This window comes from Boleophthalmus pectinirostris, unplaced genomic scaffold (genome assembly GCF_026225935.1).
Source record: "Boleophthalmus pectinirostris isolate CB_2022bp ecotype Guang Dong unplaced genomic scaffold, ASM2622593v1 HiC_scaffold_1, whole genome shotgun sequence".
Classification (NCBI taxonomy): domain Eukaryota; kingdom Metazoa; phylum Chordata; class Actinopteri; order Gobiiformes; family Gobiidae; genus Boleophthalmus; species Boleophthalmus pectinirostris.
The window spans coordinates 362,494-385,972 of record NW_026570970.1 but is presented as its reverse complement, the minus strand read 5'-3'; the positions used below and the strand labels follow the sequence as shown (position 1 = coordinate 385,972).

Sequence of the window (23,479 nt, the reverse complement as noted above, 5' to 3'; positions counted from 1 at the left end):
AAAGCATCACACAATAAAAACATATGATATGTATTTCAAATTGATCTGATACAGTTCAATAAAAACTAAAGTCTAAATTATGTCCGTGATACTAAAAGTCTTTGTTAAACCACTTCTTCATATGAAACACAAACATTTTAAGCCTCAAAACGGTGAAAAGGTCAAATGTGTGGCATAAACGAGCTCTATGATAAAATAAAGTAGTAAAATAAACCAAAAAATATTCTTGGTGATTTATCGATACAGCAGCACACGATATCCAGACTGTATCACATTAACAATACGATATTTCAATATTTCAATATTTTTGCCCTGTCCTAGTCAGGGTGAGGGTTGTTTTCTTACCGACAGGGTCGGCTGCTCTGTAGTAGTCGGAGGCGTCGGAGAAGGGTCCCTCTCCGGCGCGGTTAATGGCGCAAACTCTGTACTGGTATTCGCTTCCTTCAGTGAGGTGGTACACCGTCTGCTTGGGCTCCGTCACCGGGTCCTTGTAGACTTTGATCCAGCGCAGGCTCTTCTTGTCGCGGCGCTCCAGGTAGTACCCGCTCACGGTGCTGCCGCCGTCCACGCCCGGCTTGTCCCACTCCACCACCTGAGTGGTTTTGGTGCTCGCCGTGACCTCGGGAGTGCGTGGCTGACCAGGAGTCACTGAGGGACAGGGGACAGTGGCAGGTGAGACAGGGTCAGGCAGGTGACAGTGGCAGGTGACACATTTGGATCAAAAGTGAAACTAAACTAGACTTGGGTCATTTATTATTTGTGGAATTAAGTAATTTTGTATTTTTCATTTAAAGCGAGGGTATTTACTTTTCTGGAATCTGTACAACATCTTATAAAAACCAAAGTAGAAAAATTTTTAGTTCTGATATTTCAAACACATTAAAAGAATCTCACCAAAAGCGTTCTTGGCGATGACCGGCTCACTTTCCAGCGCCTCGCCGACGCCGTACTTGTTGACGCCCATCACTCTGAACACGTACTCGTTTCCACTGACCAGTTTTCCGACGCTGACGAAGTTCTGCTCCAGGTGCTCGGACACGGTGGACCACACGACGCGGCTGGTCTCGCGGCGCTCCACGATGTAATGAGTGACTTTGTACCCGCCCTGGTCCGACTCAGGCACCGGCTCCCAGCGGAAGGAGATTTTATCGGCAGAGACCAAAGTGTAGGTGATCTGGCCGGCAGGGGGACCGGGTTTGTCTGCGCAGAGAGGGACGCGCAGTGAGGAATAAAACTATTACAACCTAAAAACAACCGTCCAAACTGTGAGCAGCAGGTTGAAAACGCCAGAATCTGTGAGTCTGATCGTTTCGCTCTCAAATTTGTAAATGTTCTTCATAAATACATGTCCCACTGACAGCTAATGGACCTGACTGTGGCTCTTACCGAGGATCTCCATGCGGATGGTGGCCGTGGCACTGCCCAGGACATTTCGGACCTTGACTTCGTAGGCTCCAGTGTCGGCACGAGTGGCGTCTTTGACCAGGACGGCGCTGGAGTCTGTGGTGTTCTCCACAGACACGGTGGAGGTGGTCACCAGCTCTTTTCCGTTCTTCGACCACTCGATGGTGGGAAGAGGTTTGGCAGTGAAGCCCACTCTGAGCTTCACAGAAGAACCGGCCTTGTACCGCACCACGTCCAGGTACTCCGGCGGCAGGTCTATGGCGGGGGTTCCTGTGGGACAGAAGGTTAAGGTTACTCAGTGGATCATCATTATGTTTTTATTTTATCATTCTGTCCCACGTAAAGAGACTCACCGGAGATGTCCACACAGGTCACTGGCCCGGCGATCAGGCTCGGGTTACTGACAGAGCCCACGGCGTTCTTGGCGTACACTCTGAACTCGTAGGCCTCGTTCTGGTTCAGGCCAGACACGGTGAAGCCCATCTCGATGATGTTGGTGAAGTTGGCTTTGACCCATCGTCCGCTGGGGGACTCTCGCCGCTCCACGCTGTAGCCGGTGATCTTACTGCCACCGTCGTATGGCGGGCGCTGCCAGGCCAGAGTCGCTGAGTTCTTGGTCACTTCTGTCACGCGCACGTTGGCGGGTGGCTCTGTGGAGAGGACAGCAGTGTTAAACACAGACGGAATAATAACAATGGGTGTTCCTCAAGCCCCGCCCACTCACCGCAGGCATCGATGGCCAGAACCTCCTCGGAGGTCTTGCTCATTTTGCCGATGCCGGCGGCATTCTCGGCCGCCACCTTGAACTCGTAGATCATGCCGGGCAGGATGTTGGTGACGCGCCACTGGTTTCCGGGGATGGCGGTCTTGTTGACTTTCTGCCACAGGATGCTGCTGCGCTCCTTCATGTGGAGGTGGTACCCAAACACGGGGTTTCCACCATCAGCCACAGGCTCGTTCCAACACACGGTCAGGCTTTCTCTGGACACCAGCGAGAGCCAGGGTGTGGACGGGGGTCCGGGGATGGCTGTGGACAGAGGAAAGCGTGAGCAGAGATGAAATGGCAGCATGCACAGATGTGTGGTGTGTTACTCACTGTAGGGCAGTTTGATCATGACGGGTTTGCTGTCGATGTGGTCGCTGACGCCGTAGCGATTCACAGCTTTGATTCTGAACTGGTACTCCTCGCCTTTGGTCAGTTTGGTGGCTTTGATGGCGCTGCGGGCGACGTTGGTGGTGACTTCGGTCCAGGCTGGAGTGCTGGTCTCTCTCTTTAAGACGACGTAATGCGTCACGGGACTGCCGCCGTCGTACTCGGGAGGTGTCCACTTCAGGAACACGCTGGTCTCCCCCACTTCTCCGACCTCCACGGGGCCGATGGGCGGGCCGGGCTTGTCCATGACCACAAAGGTGAAGCTGATTTTGGTGGTGCCGCCGGCATTGGATGCGGTGATCTCATACTTGCCGGCATCTTTGGAGATGGCCTCGGTGAGAGAGATGACCACACTGTCCGGCGTCACCTCTGCAGTCAGCCTCTTGTCTGAAGCCTTGATGGCCACATTGTTTCTGGACAGAGCCACTTTGGGCTGAGGGCGTCCGGTCAGAGGGATCTCAAAGCTCAGGTCGGACCCGGCTTTGACGTACACTGTGTGTTTGGGATAGTTCTTCAGGTCGAACTCTGGGGCTTCTGTGGAAACGCAACAGAAAAACAGCAGAGTCAGTCAAAAGTTTAGACACTGTTCACAGATTCGCTCAGATTTATTTAAATATGACGTTAATATTCCCGCTTAATCAAGTCCCTCGTGGTGCTGATGTTATTTCAGTCTTACCTTGGATCTCTTTGACCAGCACAGGGACGATCATCTCCTTGGCTTCGCTGAGGCCGGCGTGGTTCTCGGCTCTCACTCTGAAGAAGTACTCAGCTCCCTCGCGCAGGTTCTTGATGGTGTGGTTCATGGTGCGCACGGTGGCACATTTGACCCACTTGGTTTGACCCTTCTCCAGGGCGTCAATGAGGTACCCGCTCACACGGCTGCCTCCGTCGTACTCGGGCCGGGTCCAGCCGATGGTCACACTGTCTTTGGTCACATTCACCACACCGAGCTTCAGCGGCGCCGTGGGCACCTCTGAGAAGAACCAAACAGGATGGGTGAACTTACGTGAAATACTAACACAGTTAAAAATAAATGAATCTTTCATTAATTTTAACAGTTTTCAAGTTGAGCTGCTGTTACACGTAACAATATGATATAAACTTATTATTACTAAATAATAATGATTATTATTTAAACTCTCAAAGGAATTGTTTTTATTTTTTATAATTTTTTTTTATTATCAAGAAATTAATTTTAACATTTCTAGAATCACACTGTCCCTTTAAATCTCTGTTTACACCCTACACTGCCCTCTGGTCATTATTGGGTCAGTTTTCAGTGTTTCGTACCTGTGATCTTGGTGCCGGCCTTGGCCTCCTGGGGCACTCCCACGCCATACTCATTCTCTCCTATGACTCTAAAGTAGTAGATGGCTCCCTCCTGCAGGTCCTCCACGCGGTAGCTCAGCTCGTGGCAGTTGCTTGTGGCGCAGACCCAGGCCTTTTTGCTGGCCTCTCTCTTCTCCACGTGATACGCCTTCACCGCGTCTCCTCCGTCGTTCTCCGGCGGCTCCCAGGTGAGTGTGGCGGAGTCGCGGGTCACCGCAGACACCTTCACGTTCATGGGCGGTCCAGGCGAATCCAGGACCTTAACCACCATGGGCAGTGTGGCGGTGCCGAGAGGCGAAGTGATGGTGACGATGTATTCACCTGAGTCGTTTCTGGTGGCTTTGTCGATGGTGAGTTTAGTGTGGGACTCTGTGGAGTCTATGGTTCCTCTGACCTTCAGGTCCACTCCCTCCTTGGTCCATTCCGCTGTGGGGGCGGGGTTTCCTCTGAAGGGCACATTCAGGGTGAAAGCGGCACCGTGTTTGACCATCAGCACTTTCCTCATCTCGATGTCCACGTCAAAGGCGGGCTCACAGGTGCGGTCCATGGCGGCGGCGGGCTCAGAGTACGGGCTACGGCTGCTCGCGCCGATTTTATTCACGGCTTTGGCACAGAACTCGTACTGAGCATCGGTCTTCAGGCCGCTCACGGTGAACTCCAGGCTCTTGGTCAGAGCGATGGCCTCAGTCCACCGTGCCAGCTCCTCAGGAGACTCCTCCTCTTCCTCCTCTTCGTACTCCTCCTCGTCCTCCTCTGGCTGGGGTTTAGGGATGTACTCTCTGTACTCGACGCTGTAGCCCAGGACAGGTGCTCCGCCGTCCTCAGTGGGGGGCTTCCACACGATGGAGATGGAATCTTTAGTGGAGTTTATGATCTTGGGTTTGGTGGGAGGAGAGGGAATGACCAGAGGATCTGCGGCCCTGAAGGTGGCAGACTGTTCGCTGGGCGGGCTGAGGCCGGCGGCGTTCTCGGCGTACACTCTGAAGTCGTACTCACAGCCTTTCCTCAGTTTGGTGACAACGGCCGTGCACTCAGTCACCAGGTCCCTGTTGACACGGACCCAGCGCATGCCGGTCTTTTCTCTGCGCTCAATCACGTACCCGATCACGGGGCTGCCTCCATCCGCCACAGGTTTGCACCAGGTCAGGGTCATGGCGTCTCCGGTGATGTCGGTGACGTCAACGCTCAGGGGCGCTGTGGGGATGGTGAAGGGGTCGGTGATCTTGACAAGGTCACTCACCAGAGGCTCTCCGGTGCCAAGTTTGCTCACGGCGAGCACCCTAAACATGTACTCCTCTCCTTTCAGCAGCCCCTTCACCTTGTAGAAGGTCTTTGTGATGTCTCCTTTGATCATGGTCCAGGCCAAACGGCTGGTCTCTCTTCTCTCCACCACATAGTGTGTGATCTTTTCTCCTCCGGCTTCCTGTGGCGGGCCCCAGGACAGAGTGCAGGCCTCGGCCGTGAGACCGGTGATCTGAAGAGGCCCGGCGCAGGGCCCGGGTTTGTCCATGACCACGCAGTTAATGGGCATGGTGACCGTCCCGGCGATGTTCTGCAGCGTGAGGACGTACTGACCAGAGTCACGACGGATACAGTCCTTCACCACGACAGCGGTGCTTGTGTCTGTGGACACGATCTGGATCCTGGCTCTCAGCTCAATCTCTTTTCCATCTTTGGTCCACGAGACGACGGGGGCAGGACGTCCGGCCAGGTCGGCACTGATTCTCAGCGTCTCTCCAGCTTTCACCTTCACCGTCTCCCTGTACTTCACGTCTATCATGATGCGGGGCGGGTCCACGTCGTCCTTGACTGTGATTGGCCCGGTGTTGTCTGAGGGCTCGCTGAAGAGTCCGGCAGCGTTCTTGGCGATGACTCTGAAGTCGTACTGGCTGTTCTCAGTGAGGCCGGTGGCATCGTAGTGCGTCTCGGCCACATTGGTGAAGTTACAGCGGGTCCAGCGTCCTTCGGGCAGGTCTCTACGCTCAATGACGTAGCCGGACACTTTGGCACCACCGTCGTATTCGGGTTTGTCCCAGGACAGAGACACAGAGGACCTGGTCACGGCCGTTACTACGGGTGTTCCCGGGGGGTCGCACGGGTCTCTGGCTGCTACGGCCTCGCAGGCTTTGCTGCTTTTACCAATGCCAGCGATGTTCTCTGCGTAAACACGGTATTCATACATCATACCCTCGTCCACGCCGCTCACCTTGAACTCTGTGTCTTTGATCATGCCGCGGTTCATCTTGGTCCAGAGGATGCTCGTGCGTTCCTTCCTCTCCAGATGGTAGCCCAGCACAGGGCTGCCACCATCGTTCACCGGCTCGTTCCATGTCACGATCATGAAGGACTTGGTGGCCAGTTTCACGATGGGAGTGGAAGGAGGTCCAGGCAGTTTGAAGGTGTATTGAGCTGTGATTCCGGGTGAGTCCAGGTATGTGCTCTTTCCATATCTGTTCACAGCGTAAATGCGGAACTGGTACTCTGATCCGTGAGTGAGACGCCCAGCTTTGAAGGCCGTTCTGGCCACATTCCCGGCAGCCATCTGCCACTCCTGGGAGTTGGTGTCCCTCTTCTCCACGATGTAGTGGCTGATGGAGCAGCCGCCGTCGTATTCGGGTGGAGACCAGGACAGAGTGATGCTGTCAGAGGTGACAGCATCCACTTTGATGGCTTTAGGAGGTCCGGGTTTGTCCAGGACAACAACAGTGATGTCCGTGGAGACCGTTCCTCCGCTGTTGGCCAGAGTGATCTCGTATTTGCCCATGTGCTCCCGGCTGGCCTCTTTGATCACGATCTTTGAAGAGGTGGCTGTGTTCAAGATGGTCACGGAGGAGGTCTGCTTCAGAGGTAGGCCATCTTTCTTCCAGGAGACGACAGGTTTGGGTCTGCCTCTCACTGGCACCTCGATGGTCAGGTCATCTTTGGCTTTGACGCTGTAAGCGTGGAACAGCAGGTTTACTGAGGGCTCAATGTCCACGTCCTTGGCGATGACCGGCAGCCCCAGGTCTTTGGGCTCGCTCTTGCCCTTCTCGTTAATGGCCACGACTCTGAACAGATACGCTTCGTTGGGTGTCAGGTTGGCCACTGTGGCCTCTAGGACTTTGACGGTGCAGGCTGTGCCCCATTTGTCTCCGCTCTTTGGCTTGAATTCCACATTGTAGCACATGACTTTGCTGCCTCCATCGTGGGCTGGTTTCTCCCAGGCCAAAGACACGCTGGTCTTGGTCTGATCCACGAGAGAGACTTTGTTCGGGGGCAGAGGTACTTCTGAAATCTTGATCTCTTTGGTCTCGACGCTTTGGCCCTGTCCGTACTCGTTAACGGCGCACACTCTGAAGTAGAAGGTTCCTCCTTCGGGCAGCTCTTCAATCTTGAAGGAGTTGGCCGTGCAGTTGCTGGTGACAGTTGTGTAGACTTTACGCACAGATTCTCTCTTCTCCACAATGTAGTTTGTGATCTTGGAGCCTCCGTCAGTCAGAGGTGTGTCCCAGGCCAGAGTGATAGAGTCCTTCTTCAGTTCCTTGACGGCAAAGTTCTGCGGCGCGCTCGGAGTGTCCAGGATTCTCACGGCAACCACAGCAGACTTGGATCCACTGCTGTTCTCCAGTGTGAGTGAGTACTTGCCACTGTCAAACCTGTTCACATTATCGATGACCAACATGGTGTAGGAGCTGGTGGTGTCGATCGCGGCGCGGTCTGTGAGAGTGCCCTCTACCTTCTCCCATTTCACTGCAGGCTCCGGGCGTCCTCTGATTGTCACAAACAGACGTAGAGTTCCACCGGCGCGCACAGACACCACCTTCCTCAGGTCAGCGTCCAGCTCCATCTCTGGGGCTTCGGCGCGGGATGAGGTAACCACAGTGCCATGGACACTGGCAGCTTCACCCACGCCCTCTGAGTTTATGGCACACACTCTGAACTGGTACTCTCCTCCCTCCTTCAGGTCTGTGATGGTGAGTTTTGTGGCTTGGATTCCAGTAGGGGGAGTGCACATGGACCATTCTTTCTCCACAATTTGTTCAACTGCAGGAGCCACCTCTGCCTCCTCCGTTTCTTCAGGGATTGGCGTGTACTCCCTCATTTCCACGATGTATCCCTTAATGTAGGCACCTCCATCGAAGTCAGGTTTACCCCAGGACAGGGACACTGAAGTCTTGGAGTAGTCTATGACTTTAGGATGGTGTGGGGGTCCAGGGGGAGTAAGAGCGTTGCATGCTCTGTAGAAGAGAGACAGCTCGCTCAGGTCTCCCATGCCCGCCTCGTTTTCTGCCGCGACGCGGTACTCGTAGAAGTGGTCGGTCATCAGACCGGTCACTCTGAAGCTGGTCTCCAGGAGCTTCTCTCTGTTGCATTTGGTCCATCTCACGCTGTCTTTGTCTCGCTTCTCCAGGTGATAGCTCTGGATCTCTGCTCCACCGATTTGCTCTGGGGCAGACCAGGACAGGAGCATGGAATCCTTTGTGATTTCACTGGCCTCAGGGGTACCCGGGGCACTCGGGGGTTTGTACGGGTTACGGGCAATGATGGGTTCACTCTCCAGGAAGTCACCGATGCCGTATTTGTTCACACCTCTCACTCTGAAGATGTATTCTTCAGACGGAAGCAAGTTCTTGACCTTGTAGAAAAGTCCATCGATTTTGGGTGCGACCACAGTCCAGGAGAGTCGGCTGGTCTCTCTCTTCTCCAGCATGTAGTGTGTGATGGGAGCACCTCCATCAAGAGTGGGCTGAGCCCAGGAGAGTGTGCAACGGTCAGACATCACACCTGTCACCTTCATGGGCCCGGCAGGAGCGCCTGGTTTGTCCAGGACTTTAACAACAATGGGGAAGTTCTTTGTGCCTCCGAGATTTTTCAGCACAAGATCGTAGTTTCCGCTGTCGAGTTTGGTCACATCTTTAATGGTGACGGAAGCACGCTTCAAGGCGAGTTTCACCTCAATACGCAGAGCTTTATCCATCTCCTTGCCCTCTTTGTGCCAGCTGATCTCAGGGAAAGGCTTGCCGTAAACATCAGCATCTAGCACCAAGTTCTCACCGGCGTTCACCACAATGACGTCCTTGTATTTGGGGTCCATGGAGGCGCGCGGAGGCTCGATTTCGTCTGTGGCAGTGATGGGTCCAGAGCTGTCGGACGGTTCACTGAAAACTCCGGCTGCATTTCTGGCAATGACTCTAAAGTCGTACTGCTCTCCCTCGGTCAGGCCAGTGACGGTGTACTCGGTGTCTGCAATGTTAGTGAAGTTTGCTCTGACCCAGTGCCCGTCGGGAGACGACAGGTCCTTCCTCTCCACGATGTATCCGGTCACTTTGCTGCCGCCGTCGTACTGTGGTTTGGTCCACTGGATCTTGATCAGGTTTTTGGAGATGGTCACAGCTTCAGGAGCGCCGGGAGGATCGCAAGGATCACGGGCAACAAAGGATTCGGACACTTTACTGCAGCGGCCGATTCCGACAATGTTCTCGGCGTACACTCTGAACTCGTAGCCAATTCCTTCCTCCAGATTACAGATCTTGAACTGCGTGTCGGCGATGAGCGTCTTGTTGAGTTTATTCCACAGAATGCTACTTCGTTCTTTGCTCTCGAGGTGGTAGCCAATCACAGGGCTGCCTCCGTCGTTCACCGGCTCGTTCCACTCCACAATCATCATTTCCTTTGTGGCAGATTTGATGTAGGGTGTTCCGGGGGGCCCTGGTGGTTTGTACGGGTACTGAACCACAATAGCCTTGGAGTCCAGAGGCACTCCCTTTCCGTACCTGTTCTCTGCGATGATTCTGAACTGGTACTCAGCGCCCGTCTTCAGTTTGGTGACTTTGAAAGCCGTTCTGGCGAGCTGTGCGGTGACAGGCTGCCATGTCTGTGTTGTCGTGTCACGTTTCTCCACAATGTAGTTTTTGACCTGGCAGCCTCCCGTGTACTCTGGCGGTTCCCAGGCGAGATTCACAAATGTATTGCTCACTTCCAGCACTTTCACAGGGCCTTTGGGTGGGCCAGGTTTGTCCAGGATGATCACAGACACCTCCTCCGTGGCAGAGCCGGCAGAGTTGGTGGCGGTGATGGTGTATTTGCCAAGATCATCTTTACAGGCCTCTGTGATGGAGATGGAGGTGGTGCTTTCTGTGTTGACCACGTTAACTCTGGAGGTGACTTTGAGTGGCTGCCCGTCTTTGGTCCATGTGACTTTGGGTTTGGGGCGTCCGATGACTGGGAACTCCAGCTTCAGGTCTTTCCCTGAGAGGACGGTGTAACTGTTGAACTGCAGTTTGATGCTGGGCTCCATCGTCATGTCTGCGGCGATCACGGGAGCAGCTAAGGCTTTGGGCTCGCTCTTGCCTTTGTCATTGTAAGCAATGATTCTGAACATGTACTCTGTTCCGGCAGTCAGGCCTTTCACGGTGCCCTCGCAGGTCTTCACGTTTGCTGCCACGCCCCATTTGTCAGTTCCTTTGGGCAGCATCTCGATGAGGTAACCTCCGATTCTGCTTCCTCCGTCGTGCTCTGGCTTCTCCCAGGCCAAAGTTGCACTGACTTTAGTCACATCGGTCAGATAGATCTTTCCCACCGGCAGCGGCACTTCGGCGGCTTTGGAGGCAGTCTTAGTTTCCACCGACTGTCCCACTCCAAACTCATTCTCTGCGGACACTCTGAAGTAGTACATGGCGCCCTCGATCAGGTTCTCCACTTTGAATGTGGTCTTTGTGCATTTGGTGGAGACGTTGGCGTAGGCCTTTCTGGTGGATTCACGTTTATCGATGACATAGTTTTTGATTTTGGAGCCTCCGTCAACGAGCGGCGCGTCCCACACCAGTGTCACAGAGTCAGTTTTGACGTCTTTGACGACAAGGTTGAGTGGCGCGGAGGGCGTGTCCAGAACTTTGACAGACACCACCTCAGACACTGTGCCGCTGCTGTTGGTGAGACTCAGAGCGTATTTCCCGGAGTCGTTTCTGTCGCTGGAGTCGATGGACAGCTGTGTAAAGGTCAGAGCCTTCTCCACCACCGCCCTCTCTGGCAGGTCGCCCTCGTCTTTGCTCCACTTGATCTCGGGCAGCGGACGGCCCTTGAATGGGACGTGGATTCTGACGGAGGCGCCGGCTTTCACCACAATGCCCTTCCTGAGCTCGGAGTCCAAGTGAATCTGTGGAGGTTCCACTCGGTCTTCGGTCTTTGCGGTGCCGGAGAGGACAGCCGGTTCACCCACGCCCAGTTTATTCAGAGCACACACTTGGACCTTGTACTCCTGTCCCTCCGCCAGCTTTGTGATCTCATATTTGTTGAGTCTAAGGCCGGTGGCGGGAGTGACCATGGTCCACTCCTCCTCCTCAGCTTTGCACACCTCCACAATGTAGCCCTGGATGGGACTGCCGCCATCGGACGCCGGTTTGCCCCAGGCCAGAGAAAGGGAGGTCTTGGTGGAGTCAATGACGTTGATGTAGCTTGGAGCGCTGGGCTTGAACTTGGGGTCGCAGGCTCTGTAGTAGGAGCTGGGCAGACTGGGCTCTCCAGTGCCAACAATGTTCTCTGCAGAGACTCTGAACTCGTACTCGTGCCCTGTGCTCAGCCCGGTCACCCTAAAGGACAGGTCGGTCACTTTCTGTCGGTTGCATCTGGTCCATTTGATTCCGGCTCGGTCCTTCTTCTCGATGATGTAACCGGTGATCTCGCTGCCTCCATCAGATTCGGGGGCGGTCCATACGATGGTCATTCCATCACGTGCGATGTGAGACACATCCTCGATGTGCGGCGGTCCTGGTGCCACAAACGGAGTTCTCATGATGACATTCTCGGACTCCAGAGGCTCGCTGGTGCCATACTTGTTCACGGCCATCACGCGGAACGTGTACTCATTTCCTTCCAGCAGTTTGGTGACTTTGTAGCAGGGGGCGGTGCAGCTGCTGCTGACCACAGTCCAGGCCAATCGGCTCGTCTCTCTGCGCTCGATGACATAGTGAGTGACCGCACTGCCGCCGTCATGGAGTGGCGCCCGCCAGGCGAGCGTGCACCTGTCCTCGGCCACCCCGGTCACGTGCAGGGGTCCCTCGCAGATGCTGGGCCTGTCCAAAACCACGACTTTAAAGGGGATGGTCTCGGCGCCGGCCTCATTAGTGAGCTGCAGCACATACATCCCTCCGTCGATGCGCACACAGTCTTTGATCACGATCATGGCGCGAGTCTCTGAGTTTTTGATCTCGAGTCTCAGCGTGTTTTCGATTGGTTTCTCATCCTTAAACCACTGCATTGTGGGAGGGGGTTTACCGCGCACGTCTGCGTCCAGTTTAAACGTCTCTCCAGCGTTAATGATGATGGTCTTTGTGAACTCGGGGTCGATGGAGTATTTGGGCGCCTCTATGCTGTCGCTGGCAGTGATAGGGCCACTGTTGAAGGACGGTTTGCTGACGGTGCCCACGGCGTTCTTGGCGATGACTCTGAAGTCGTACTGAGCATTCTCCGTGAGGCCGGTGACGGTGAACTGTGTCTCGATGACGTTGGTGAAGTTGGCTCTGACCCAGCGTCCCTCAGGCAGGTCGCGTTTCTCCACTGTGTAGCCGGTGATGTTGCTACCGCCATCGTACTCGGGTTTGGTCCACTGAATCACGATGGTGTCTTTGGTGACATGGATAGGCTCGGGCTGACCGGGCGGGTCGCACGGGTCACGTGCCACGCAGCCCTCAGACACTTTGCTGCAGCGGCCGATGCCGACGATATTCTCAGCGTAGACGCGGTACTCGTACTCTATACCCTCCTCCAGCGGGTAGCTCTTGAACGTGGTCTCATGGATCAGAGTCTTGTTGATCTTCACCCACAGGATGCTGTTCCTCTCCTTCCTCTCCAGGTGATATCCCAGGACTGGGGAGCCTCCGTCGGAGATGGGTTCGTGCCACTCCACCACCTGGTGGTCGCGGGACAGGGAAGCGATGAAGGGAGTGCCAGGGGGACCGGGCTCTCTGTACGGGTACTGGGCCACCACAGTCGGGGAATCCAGGCCATGGCTCTTTCCATATTTGTTCTGAGCGATGATCCTGAACTGGTACTCGGCACCGGTCTTGAGGCGGCTCACTTTGATGCAGGTCCTGGCACAGTTGATGCTGACGTTCTCCCAGACGGTGGTGGTTGTGTCTCTCTTCTGAATGATGTAATTTGAGATCTGGCAGCCGCCGTTGTGTTTGGGCGGGTCCCAGGAGAGAGTGACGCTCTGAGTCGTGATCTCGGTGAACTTCACGGGGCCTGAGGGAGGACCTGGCTTGTCCAGGACGATGATCTCGATAGAGGTGTCCTTCTTTCCGGCTGTGTTTGTGGCGCTGACGGTGTACATGCCGCCATCATCTCCTGCCGCCTCTTTGATGCTGAGTGCGGTTGTGCCATTCGTGTTCACAATGTTCACGCGTGTGGTGAACTTCAGAGGCGCTCCGTCTTTGCTCCAGCTCACCACAGGTTTAGGGCGGCCGATCACCGGCACCACCACGTTCAGGTCCTTCCCGACATGGACGCTGTAGTTGCTGAAGGCCGGGCGCACGTCGGGCTCGATCACCAGATCTTTGGTCATGACGGGACCGGACAGGACACGGGGGTCACTCTTGCCCTTGTCATTGATGGCGGTGACTCTGAACAGGTACTCTTCACCTGGGTTCAGGTTGGACACTGTGGCCTCCATTGTCTTAAATGTGTTGACACCGTTCCACTTCTCCTGCCCTTTGAGCTGCACCTCCAGCAGATACTGCAGCACTCTGCTGCCGCCGTCATACTCCGGCTTCTCCCAGGCCAGAGAGATGCTGGTCTTGGTCTGGTCCGTCACAATCAGGTTCTTAGGGCACTGGGGCACCTCTGAGACCTTCAGAGGGTCCACGATGATGGCGGGTAGCCCCACGCCATGACCGTTCTCCGCCAGGACTCGGAAGTAGTAGCTGCAGCCCTCCTGCAGAGGCTCCACCTTCCAGGACAGAGCGTGGCAGTTTGTGACCACGGCGGCATAGGTCTTACGGGTGCTCTCTCTCTTTTCCACAATGTAGTTCTTGATCTTAGAGCCTCCATCCAGAAGAGGTGGTTCCCAGGCCAGAGTGACCGATTGGTTTGTAATCTCCTGGACCTTAAGGTTGACGGGGGCGCTCGGCGTGTCCAGGACCCGCACCACAATGTAGGCAGACTTGGTTCCACTGGCATTCTCGACCGTGATAGAGTATTTGCCGCTGTCATTGCGACTCATTTTGTCGATGACAAGAGATGTGTAGCTGCTCGTGATCTCCACTTGTGCCGTCTCCTTCAGCGGTGCTTCGTCTTTGCCCCATTTCACGGTGGGAGTGGGACGGCCTTTGATAGGGATGAAGAGTCTGAGAGAAGCGCCAGCTTTGATGGAAACGATGTTGCGGAGTTCAGGGTCAATGTCAAGGTCGGGCTCCTCGAGTTTGTCCTGAGCCACGATGATGCCGGACACGTCCGCTGCTTCGCCTACGCCCACTTTGTTCACAGCGCAGACTCTGAACTTGTAGGCCTGGTTTTCCTTCAGGCTTGTGACCTCATATTTGGTGTGTTTAATGCCGGCGGGCGGTGTGCACATGACCCACTCCTCGGCGGGAGCCTCTGGGGTGGCGGCCTCCTCTGCAGGAGCCTCTGGAGCAGGTTCAACTGGAGCTGTAGCAGTGCAACACTCCACGATGTAAGCCTGGATCTCACAGCCGCCGTCGCATGCCGGCTTGCCCCAGGACAGAAACACGCTGGACTTGGAGGTGTCCAGGACTCTGGGGTTATGTGGAGGGCCCGGTTTGAACACGGGGTCCACAGCTCTGAAGAAGACAGTGGGGGAACTGGCCTCTCCAACGCCAATGGCATTTTCAGCGGCGACTCTGAACTCGTAGATGTGGCTCTCCAAAAGCCCAGTCACTCTGAAGGTCAGGTCGGTGACGGTGCCTCTGTTGCAGCGTGTCCACCTCACACCGTCTTTGTCGTGTTTCTCAATGATGTAGCCAGTGATGGGGCTGCCTCCATCTTCAGAGGGAGCCTCCCACGTCAGCACCATAGAATCCTTCTTAATGTCTGAGACTTCCAGGGCTCTAGGTGCTCCTGGTGGCAGATATGGGTCTTTGATGAGGACGGGACCGGACTCCAGAGGAGCGCCAATACCAAACTGGTTCACGGCTCTGATCCTGAAGATGTACTCATCTCCCTCCAGGAGTTTGGTTACTTTCAGGCAGGTGTTCTCCACCTTGGGGTCGATCACGGTCCACACGAGGCGGCTGGTCTCGCGTCTCTCCACGATGTAGTGTGAGATTTTTGAGCCGCCGTCCTGAAGCGGGGCCTTCCACGAGATGCTGCAGCGGTCGTTCATGATTCCAGTCACATTTACAGGTCCCTGTGGCTCGCCAGGTTTGTCTAGAACCACCACGTTCACCTTCACGGACTTCTCTCCTCCGGGGTTCCTGAGCAGCAGCGTGTACTCTCCTCCGTCGGACAGTTTTGCCTCTTTCACTGAGATAAACGCCTTTGTGGGCAGATTCTTGATCTCCCTGTGGATGGTGTTGCCCAGCTCGTGTTCTCCCATCATCCAGTGGATGGAGGGCAGCGGTTTCCCGTGCACATCTGCGTCAATCTTGAAGCTGTCTCCAGCGTTGACGACGAGCGTCTGCGTGTACTCGGGGTCGATGCTGAGGCGCGGCGGTTCGATCTCGTCTTTGGCGGTGATGGGACCGGTGCTGTAGGAAGGCAGACTGAATACTCCAGCTGCGTTTCGCGCGATCACTCTAAACTCGTACTGGTTATCAGGGACAAGTCCGGTGGCGACGTATTCTGTCTCGATGACGTTTGTGAAGTTGGCTTTGAGCCAACGGCCCTCGGGCAGCTCCTTCTTCTCTACGATGTAACCTGTGACTTTGGCTCCGCCGTCGTACTCTGGTTTGGTCCAGATGATCGTCACAGAGTCCTTGGTGATCTTTGTCGCCTCAGGAGTTCCCGGAGGATCGCAGGGGTCCCTCGCCACGACGCCCTCTGACACTTTGCTGACTTTGCCGATGCCGACAATGTTCTCTGCGTAGACGCGGTATTCGTACTCCAGACCGGGCTCCAGGCCGGTGGTTTTGAAGGTCTGATCTGTTATCAGGGACTTGTTGAGCTTCACCCACAGGATGCTGTTCCTCTCTTTGCGCTCCAGGTGATACCCCAGGATGGCACTGCCGCCATCGTTCACCGGCTCGTTCCAGGCCACCACCATCGTGTCTTTGGTGCAGGAGGCGATGTTGGGAGTACCTACAGAGACAGACTTATGTTAATATAATGACACTGTATTAACTCTTCCTTCCATCTACACAAACATGAGATTTTCAAGAATAAGTTTAATGATGCTGCATTTTACATTTTTAAAGTACATGTTACATGTATTTCTGAATACTGAAGATAAAAAATAATATAGATAAACTATAGAGTAACTGTTTTCTGAAAACAACAAATGAAAGAGTACCTGTCCCAGAATAATTTTCTCTAAATTAGGATTCATGATTCAGTGACACTGTACACATTATTCTTGAGAAAGGTCAATTTGTCCAAATAATTCCTAAATGTTTAATGACAAAACAAGACAAGAATCACAAGAATTAAACCAGGACTAAACTTGGACTAAATCAGATCCTGTCTCAGGCTGAACTAGTATGAAAATGTTTTGAGTGTGTGCAGATGTGCTGAATATTTGAGTGAAACCCTGGCATGAGCGTACCTGGAGGTCCGGGCAGCTTGTAGGGATACTGTGCAGTGATGCACTCGGACAGCAGCGCCGGGCCTTTGCCATATCTGTTCTCGGCTGTGATCCTGAATTGGTACTCGGACCCGGTCTTCAGCCTGCTGGCCTTCACTTTGGTGCGCGCGAGGTTGGGGGACACCATGGCCCATGTGGTGGTGGACGTGTCTCTCTTCTCTACAATGTAGTGTTTGACGGTGCAACCTCCTTCGTAGTCGGGCGGGCTCCAGGAGATGCTGATGCTGTCGGACGTCACCTCCTCCACTTTGACCGGACCTGTGGGCGGGCCCGGCTTGTCCAGGACCACCACTCCCATCTCGGCTTTGGTCTCTCCGGCAGTGTTGGTCAGAGTGATCAGGTAATGTCCCACGTCATCTCTGGTGGCTTCTTTAATGTTCAGGTTTAGCATAGTTTCTGTGGCGCTGAAGTTCACCCTGGTGGTTCTCTTCAGCGGAACCCCGTCTTTGACCCAGGACACGGCGGCTTTGGGCCGAGCCACATATGGGATGTCGATGGTGAGGTCCTCTCCGGCGAGGACGCTGAAGGTGTTGAACAGCATCTTCACATCTGGAGCAATGACCAGGTCTTTGACAATGACAGGGACACCAATCTGCCGCGGGTCGCTTGTGCCTTTCTCGTTCCTGGCAGCTACACGGAACATGTACTCCTCGCCGGCGTTCAGGTTACTGATGGTGGCCTCGGTCTCCTTGACGATCAGCGCCTGGGTCCATTTCTCAACACCTTTGGGCTGAACCTCCACCACGTAGCAGCCGACTCTGGAGCCACCGTCGTGCACTGGCTTCTCCCACGCCAAGGTCACACTGCTCTTCGTCACGTCCTTCAGGACGATCTTTCCCGGAGGCTGCGGTTTCTCAGACACTTTGACGGACTCGATGGTCTCGATGGGGAGACCGATGCCGTACTCGTTCTCAGCCAGGACTCTGAAGTAGTAGTTGCAGCCCTCAAGCAGCTGCTCCACGGTGAAGGTAGTGCTGTGGCAGTTGGCTTTGACCGTGGCATAGGCCTTTCTGGTGGACTCACGCTTCTCCACGATGTAATTCTTTATTTTGACGCCTCCGTCATTGGTGGGAGGATCCCAGGTGAGCGTGACGGAATGGAAGGTCACGGCTGTGATCTTCAGGTTCTGAGGGGCACTTGGGGTGTCCAAGACGCGCACTTGGACCGTGGCCGTCTTGGAGCCGGAGCTGTTCTCCACAGTGAGGTTGTATTTCCCGCTGTCGAAGCGGTTCACATTCTCGATGACCAGCAAGGTGTAGGAAGAGGTGGTGTCGATGGTGGCTCTCTCCACGGGCTCTCCCTCCTCTTTGGTCCATTTGGCAGTGGGAGTGGGGCGCCCTCTGATGGGGACGAACAGGCGCAGCGAGCAGCAGGCTCTGAGGCTTACCACCTTTCGGAGCTCCAAGTCCAGGTCCATCTCGGGTGGCAGCAGGCGGTCCTCAGCTTTGGGGTTTTCGGGCACGGCGGCAGCCTCACCCATGCCCTCGCTGTTCAGGGCAGAGATCTGAATCTTGTACTCCTGGTTCTCCTTCAAGTCCAGGATGGTGAAGCTCGTGGCCTTCAGACCCTCCTTCGGTGTCCTGATGGTCCACTCCTCTTCCTCCTCTTTTTCACAGGGGATGCAGGTCTCCACCACGTAGCCGGTGACCTCGGAGCCGCCGTCGTACACGGGTTTGTTCCAGGCCACAGTGATCGAGGACTTGGTAGTGTCGAGAACTCTGGGGTTGCAGGGAGCACCAGGCACATACAGGGCATCTGTGGCTTTGTAGAAGGGGCTGGAGACGCTGGGAGCGCTGATGCCAGCCGCGTTCTCTGCCGTCACTCTGAACTCGTACATATGTCCGGGGATGAGCCCGCCCACTCTGAACTGCAGCTCCTTCACTTTCCTCTTGTTGCACTTGACCCAGCGCAGGCCGATGCGGTCCTTCCTCTCCACATTGTAGTGCGTGATAGGGGTGCCTCCGTCGCTCTTCGGCTCCTGCCACATGAGGACCATAGAGTCTTTGGTGATGGCGGTGACCTCTGGGTTTTCGGGCGGGTCGGGGACGGTGTAGGGGTTGTCTGCGATGGTGGGCTCTGACTCCAGGGCCTCTCCCAGGCCGTATTTGTTCAGGGCCATGACTCTGAAGATGTACTCATTTCCTTTGAGCAGTTTGGTGACTTTGAACTGCGTGACCTGCAGATCCGAGGCCACGCTGGTCCAGACCAGGCGGCTCGACTCACGCTTCTCAATAACGTAGCCCTCAATCTTGGCACCGCCATCGTCGGCTGGAGGCTCCCAGGCGACAACGCAGTTATCAGCCGTGACGTCGGACACTTTGAGTGGTCCCACTGGGGGCCCGGGACGGTCCAGGACTTTGACTTTGAAGATGTGTTTGGCGAAGCCGCCCACATTGGTGGCGGTGAGGACAAACTCTCCTCCGTCTGCTCTCACCGAGTCTTTGTTGGTGAGCGTGGTGGTGAGCTCTGTGAAGCGCACCTCCAGTTTCAGGGTGTTCTCCACCTCTTTGCCGTTCTTGGTCCAAACCATGGAGGGTGTGGGTTGCCCCGCGATGTCCGCGTCCAGTTTGAACGACTCTCCGGCCTTCAGCTGCACCACGTCTCTGAACACGGCGTCCACCATGATGCGCGGCTCCACGATATCGTCGCGGCAGGTGATTGGGTCGGATGGGTCCGAGGGCACGCTCACGGCGCCCGCTGAGTTCCGGGCGATGACCCTGAACTTGTAGGAGGCGTCCTGCGTCAGGCCACTCACGGTGAACTGTGTCTCCATGATGTTGGTGAAGTTGGCGCGGATCCAGCGCCCGTCTGGCAGCTCCTTCTTCTCCACCGTGTAGCCGGTGATCTTGAAGCCGCCGTCGTACTCGGGCTTTGTCCATTGGATGGTGATGACATTCTTATTGACAAACACAGGCTCTGGTTGGCCGGGGGGGTCCACGGGGTCCAGGGCGAGGATGGCCTCGGAGGCTTTGCTGGGTTTGCCAATGCCAGCCAGATTCTCAGCGGTGACTCTGAACTCGTAAGCTACGCCGTCCTCCAGGCCGCTGGACTTGAAGATGTTTCCTTTGACCATGCTGGAGCTGATCTTGGTCCAGATGATGCTGCTGCGCTCCTTCCGCTCCACGTGGTACCCCAGCACCTCGCTGCCACCGTCCGACACGGGCTCGTTCCAGCCCACGGTGATGGAGTCTTTGGTGAAGGCCACCACGTGTGGCGTGCCAGGGGGTCCGGGAGCTTTGAAGGGGTAAGCGGCGACCACGGCCTCTGAGGTGATGGGCGGCCCGGCGCCGTACCTGTTCTTGGCTTTGACTCTGAACTGATACTCGGAGCCGGTGTTGAGGCGCACGGCTTTGAAGGCGGTGCGGATGATGGAGGCGGAGAGCTCGGTCCAGGTCTGTGACGTTGTGTCTCTGATCTCCACCACGTAGTTATTGATGGGAACGCCACCGTCGTTCTCAGGCGGCTCCCAGGAGAACACACAGTAGGTTCTGGAGATCTCCACGATCTTCACGGGTCCCTTGGGAGGGCCGGGGACATCGTGCACTTTGACAATGAGGTTTTCTGACACGCTTCCGGCGATGTTCTTTCCGGTCATGGTGTAGATGCCGGAGTCACCGCGGTTACACTCGCCGATGCTGAGCACAGCAGTGGCGGCAGTCGTCTCAACGTTGACCCTTTGCGTGAGCTTCATAGAGCCGCCGTCCTTCTGCCAGGACACGGTGGGACGGGGACGGCCCATCACAGGGATCTCCACTTTGATGTCATCTCCGGCTTTGGCGATGACGGTCTTCTGGCACACAGAGCGCAGGTCAAACTCTGGCAGCATGGTGGCCTCCTTCACGGTGATGGGTTTGCTCTCGCGCGGCGCGCTGCGGCCTGACAGGTTCACGGCCATCACGCGGAAAACGTACTCCTCGTTTTCGTTCAGGTTCTTGACGGTGAAGTCCATGGTTTTGACGGTGGTGACGTGCGCCCACTGGTCTGTGCCCTTCTTTTGTGCCTCCAGGACGTAGCCGGTGATGCGGCTGCCGCCGTCGTGTTTGGGGCGGGTCCAGGCCAGGCTCACAGAGTTCTTGGTGATGTCAGTGGGGATGATGCTGGGGGGAGGGGTGGGGGCCTGAGAGGCGCGGATGGGGTCAGAAGTCTCGACCGCCTCTCCGATGCCGTACTCGTTCTCGGCGGACACTCTGAAGTAGTACTCGCAGCCCTCGCCCAGCTCGCCGATGCAGACAGAGGTGGTGGGGCAGTGCATAATGCAGGTGGCGAAGGCTTTGCGCGTGGACTCTCTCTTCTCGATGATGTAATTAGTGATTTTGGAACCGCCGTCTATGAGCGGCATCTCCCAGGACAGAGTGATGCTCTCTTTGTCGATCTTCACCGGTTTCAGGTTGATGGGGGGTCCCGGGGAGTCCAGCACGCGCACGTGCACCTCAGCTGTTTTCTTGCCAGACGCGTTCTCCAGAGTGAGCTCGTATTTTCCCGCATCGTGGCGCGTGCTCTCTGGGATCAGGAGCATGGTGAAGGACTCTGTGCTGTCGATCACAGCTCTGGTCACGGGTCCTCCCTCTTTGGTCCACGTGACGCTGGGAGAGGGACGTCCTTTAATGGGGACGAACATCCGAATGGAGCAGCCGGCGCGCACCACCAGAGTCCTCCTCAGCTCCACGTCCAGCTCAAACTCAGGTTCGGCGGCTCTCTCCAGGATCTCCACGGCCTCCTGCGTCTCGGCCGGCTCGCCCACTCCTTTAGCGTTCACGGCACTGATTCTGAAGAAGTATTTGGCTCCGGCCTCGAGCTCAGGCACCACAAACTCCGTGATCCTGAGCGGGGACGAGGGCGTGTCCTTCACCCACTCCTCTGTGCCGTCTTTGCGGTGCTCAATGATGTACCCGGTCACTTCCATGCCGCCGTTGTCGAGCGGTTTGCCCCAGTTCAGAGTGGCTGTGGTTTTGGTTGTGTCGGTGACGCGGGGGTTCACCGGGGGCCCAGGAGGAACTGCAAACACAGAGTCAAGATTTAAGTGTTTAAAGACGTGGTATTACACTTCTACGGAGTGTTAACTGTAAGACCTATTTACAAAATGATCTCTGACACTCACAGGCTGCGACGATGGTGCGGACGGGCATGGACGGCTCGCTGGGCTCTCCAAACCCGGCGCGGTTCTCTGCGGAGACCCTGAACTCGTACTCCACTCCCTCGGTGAGGCCGGTGACCTCAAAGCTCAGCTCGGTGACGGGCTTCTTGGACGCTCGGACCCATTTCATGCCTTTCTTCTCCTTCTTTTCCACGCAGTAGCTGATGATGTCGCTGCCGCCATCGTCTGCCGGGCGGCGCCAGGTCACAGTGGCAGAGTGCCCGTCCACTTTCTCCACCTCAGGTTTGGATGGAGGTCCAGGAGGACCTAAAACAATAAAACAAAACTCTCAATGGGCATGTTCTTATAGGGTTAGGGTTTCCACTGTAAAGGCTCAAATCTTCACGTCAAGCTTTCAGAAATATTTGTCTGTAGTTCAACATAAAATAAATATAAACTCTTGAATGAGTCCAGTTGTACACAAAATATTCTGTGTGTATTTTATCTGAATACAAATTGAAAAGATACGACATCAAGAATTACAATCACCAAATGAAAATTTACGATTATGCGACAAGACTAAACCAGGACTAAACCAGAACTAAACCAGGACTGAACCAGGACTGAACCAGGACTGAACCAGGGCTACTGCTCTATAAATAACGCCTGTGAAGTGATGACATATTTTTGACAGTCGAGTCTCGTCTGTGTATTCGTTGTCATACTGAAGAAAGTGTAATCGTACATTTTCATTATGTGATTTTAATTCTCGATGTCGTAACTTTTCAATTCGCAAATACGCACAGATTTCTACCCTATGCTTCTTAGTCCATATCCGTGGATCTAACTGCTCAACCAGTGATGTTTATGGAAGACGATAATTATGAACTACGCTGAAATCTAAAAATGTAAAAGTGACCAGAGACGTAAATAAACTACAAACATGGCCGCTTCTTCTGCAGCTGGTGCGAGTGTCTCACCGTATCTGTCCACCATCTTGACGGCGTCGGAGTGGGCAGGCTCGCTGGCGCCGTACTGGTTGACGGCGCGGACCCTGAAGAAGTACTCGTTTCCTTGGATGAGTTTGTGAGCGACGTAGTGACAGTCCAGGACCTTCTTCTCCAGGACGGTCCAGAGCAGCCGGCTGGTCTCACGCTTCTCCAGAGTGTAGTGTCTAATCGGAGCTCCACCGTCCTCCAGGGGCGCCGTCCAGGTGAGCGTCACCTGCAGGGACAGCAGGTGTAAACCAGGACTACACCGGGTCTAAAACGGGTCTAAACCAGGTCTACACCAGGACTAAACCAGGACTAACCTTCTCAGAGGAGATGCCGCTGCACTCGATGGGTCCGGGCGCGCCAGGCACGTCCAGCACCTTCACGCTCACCGTCTCCTCCTTGACGCCGAAGGGGTTGGTGGCGGTGATGGTGTACTCGCCGGAGTCCTTGCGGCTGGCGTACTTGAGGGACAGCGTGGACGAGGTCTCCGTGGCCTCGATGTGGACGATGTCGGACGGTTTGAAGTACTTGCCACCCTTGGACCAGCAGGATGTGGGCGCCGGTTTGCCCTGGATGCTGGTGGCGGTGATGACGATGGTGTCGCCGGCGCGCACCGTCAGGCCCTCCTTCACCTGAGCGTCGATGATGATAGTCGGAGAGGCTGAGGGGAGAATAGGTCAGAACCGGGTCAGAACTGGGTCTAAAACTGGGTCTAAAACTGAAACTAAACCAGGTCTAAACCAAATCTATCACCCCATCCCAGGTCCATTCCAGGTCCGTCCGAGGTCTCA

The 23,479-nt window shown here is 55.3% G+C and overlaps 1 protein-coding gene across 1 annotated transcript in view; it reads right to left on the bottom strand.

Moving 5' to 3' along the window:
* LOC110165165 (titin-like) overlaps nucleotides 1-23,479 on the bottom strand; it is a 243,161-nt gene that overhangs the window by 24,609 nt on the left and 195,073 nt on the right. Inside the window, 12 exon segments of the mRNA XM_055150484.1 lie at nucleotides 346-648; nucleotides 895-1,200; nucleotides 1,387-1,674; nucleotides 1,758-2,054; nucleotides 2,129-2,431; nucleotides 2,501-3,091; nucleotides 3,234-3,530; nucleotides 3,848-16,117; nucleotides 16,581-21,614; nucleotides 21,718-22,020; nucleotides 22,674-22,917; nucleotides 23,006-23,349. Coding sequence (XP_055006459.1) covers nucleotides 346-648; nucleotides 895-1,200; nucleotides 1,387-1,674; nucleotides 1,758-2,054; nucleotides 2,129-2,431; nucleotides 2,501-3,091; nucleotides 3,234-3,530; nucleotides 3,848-16,117; nucleotides 16,581-21,614; nucleotides 21,718-22,020; nucleotides 22,674-22,917; nucleotides 23,006-23,349 — 20,580 coding nt within the window.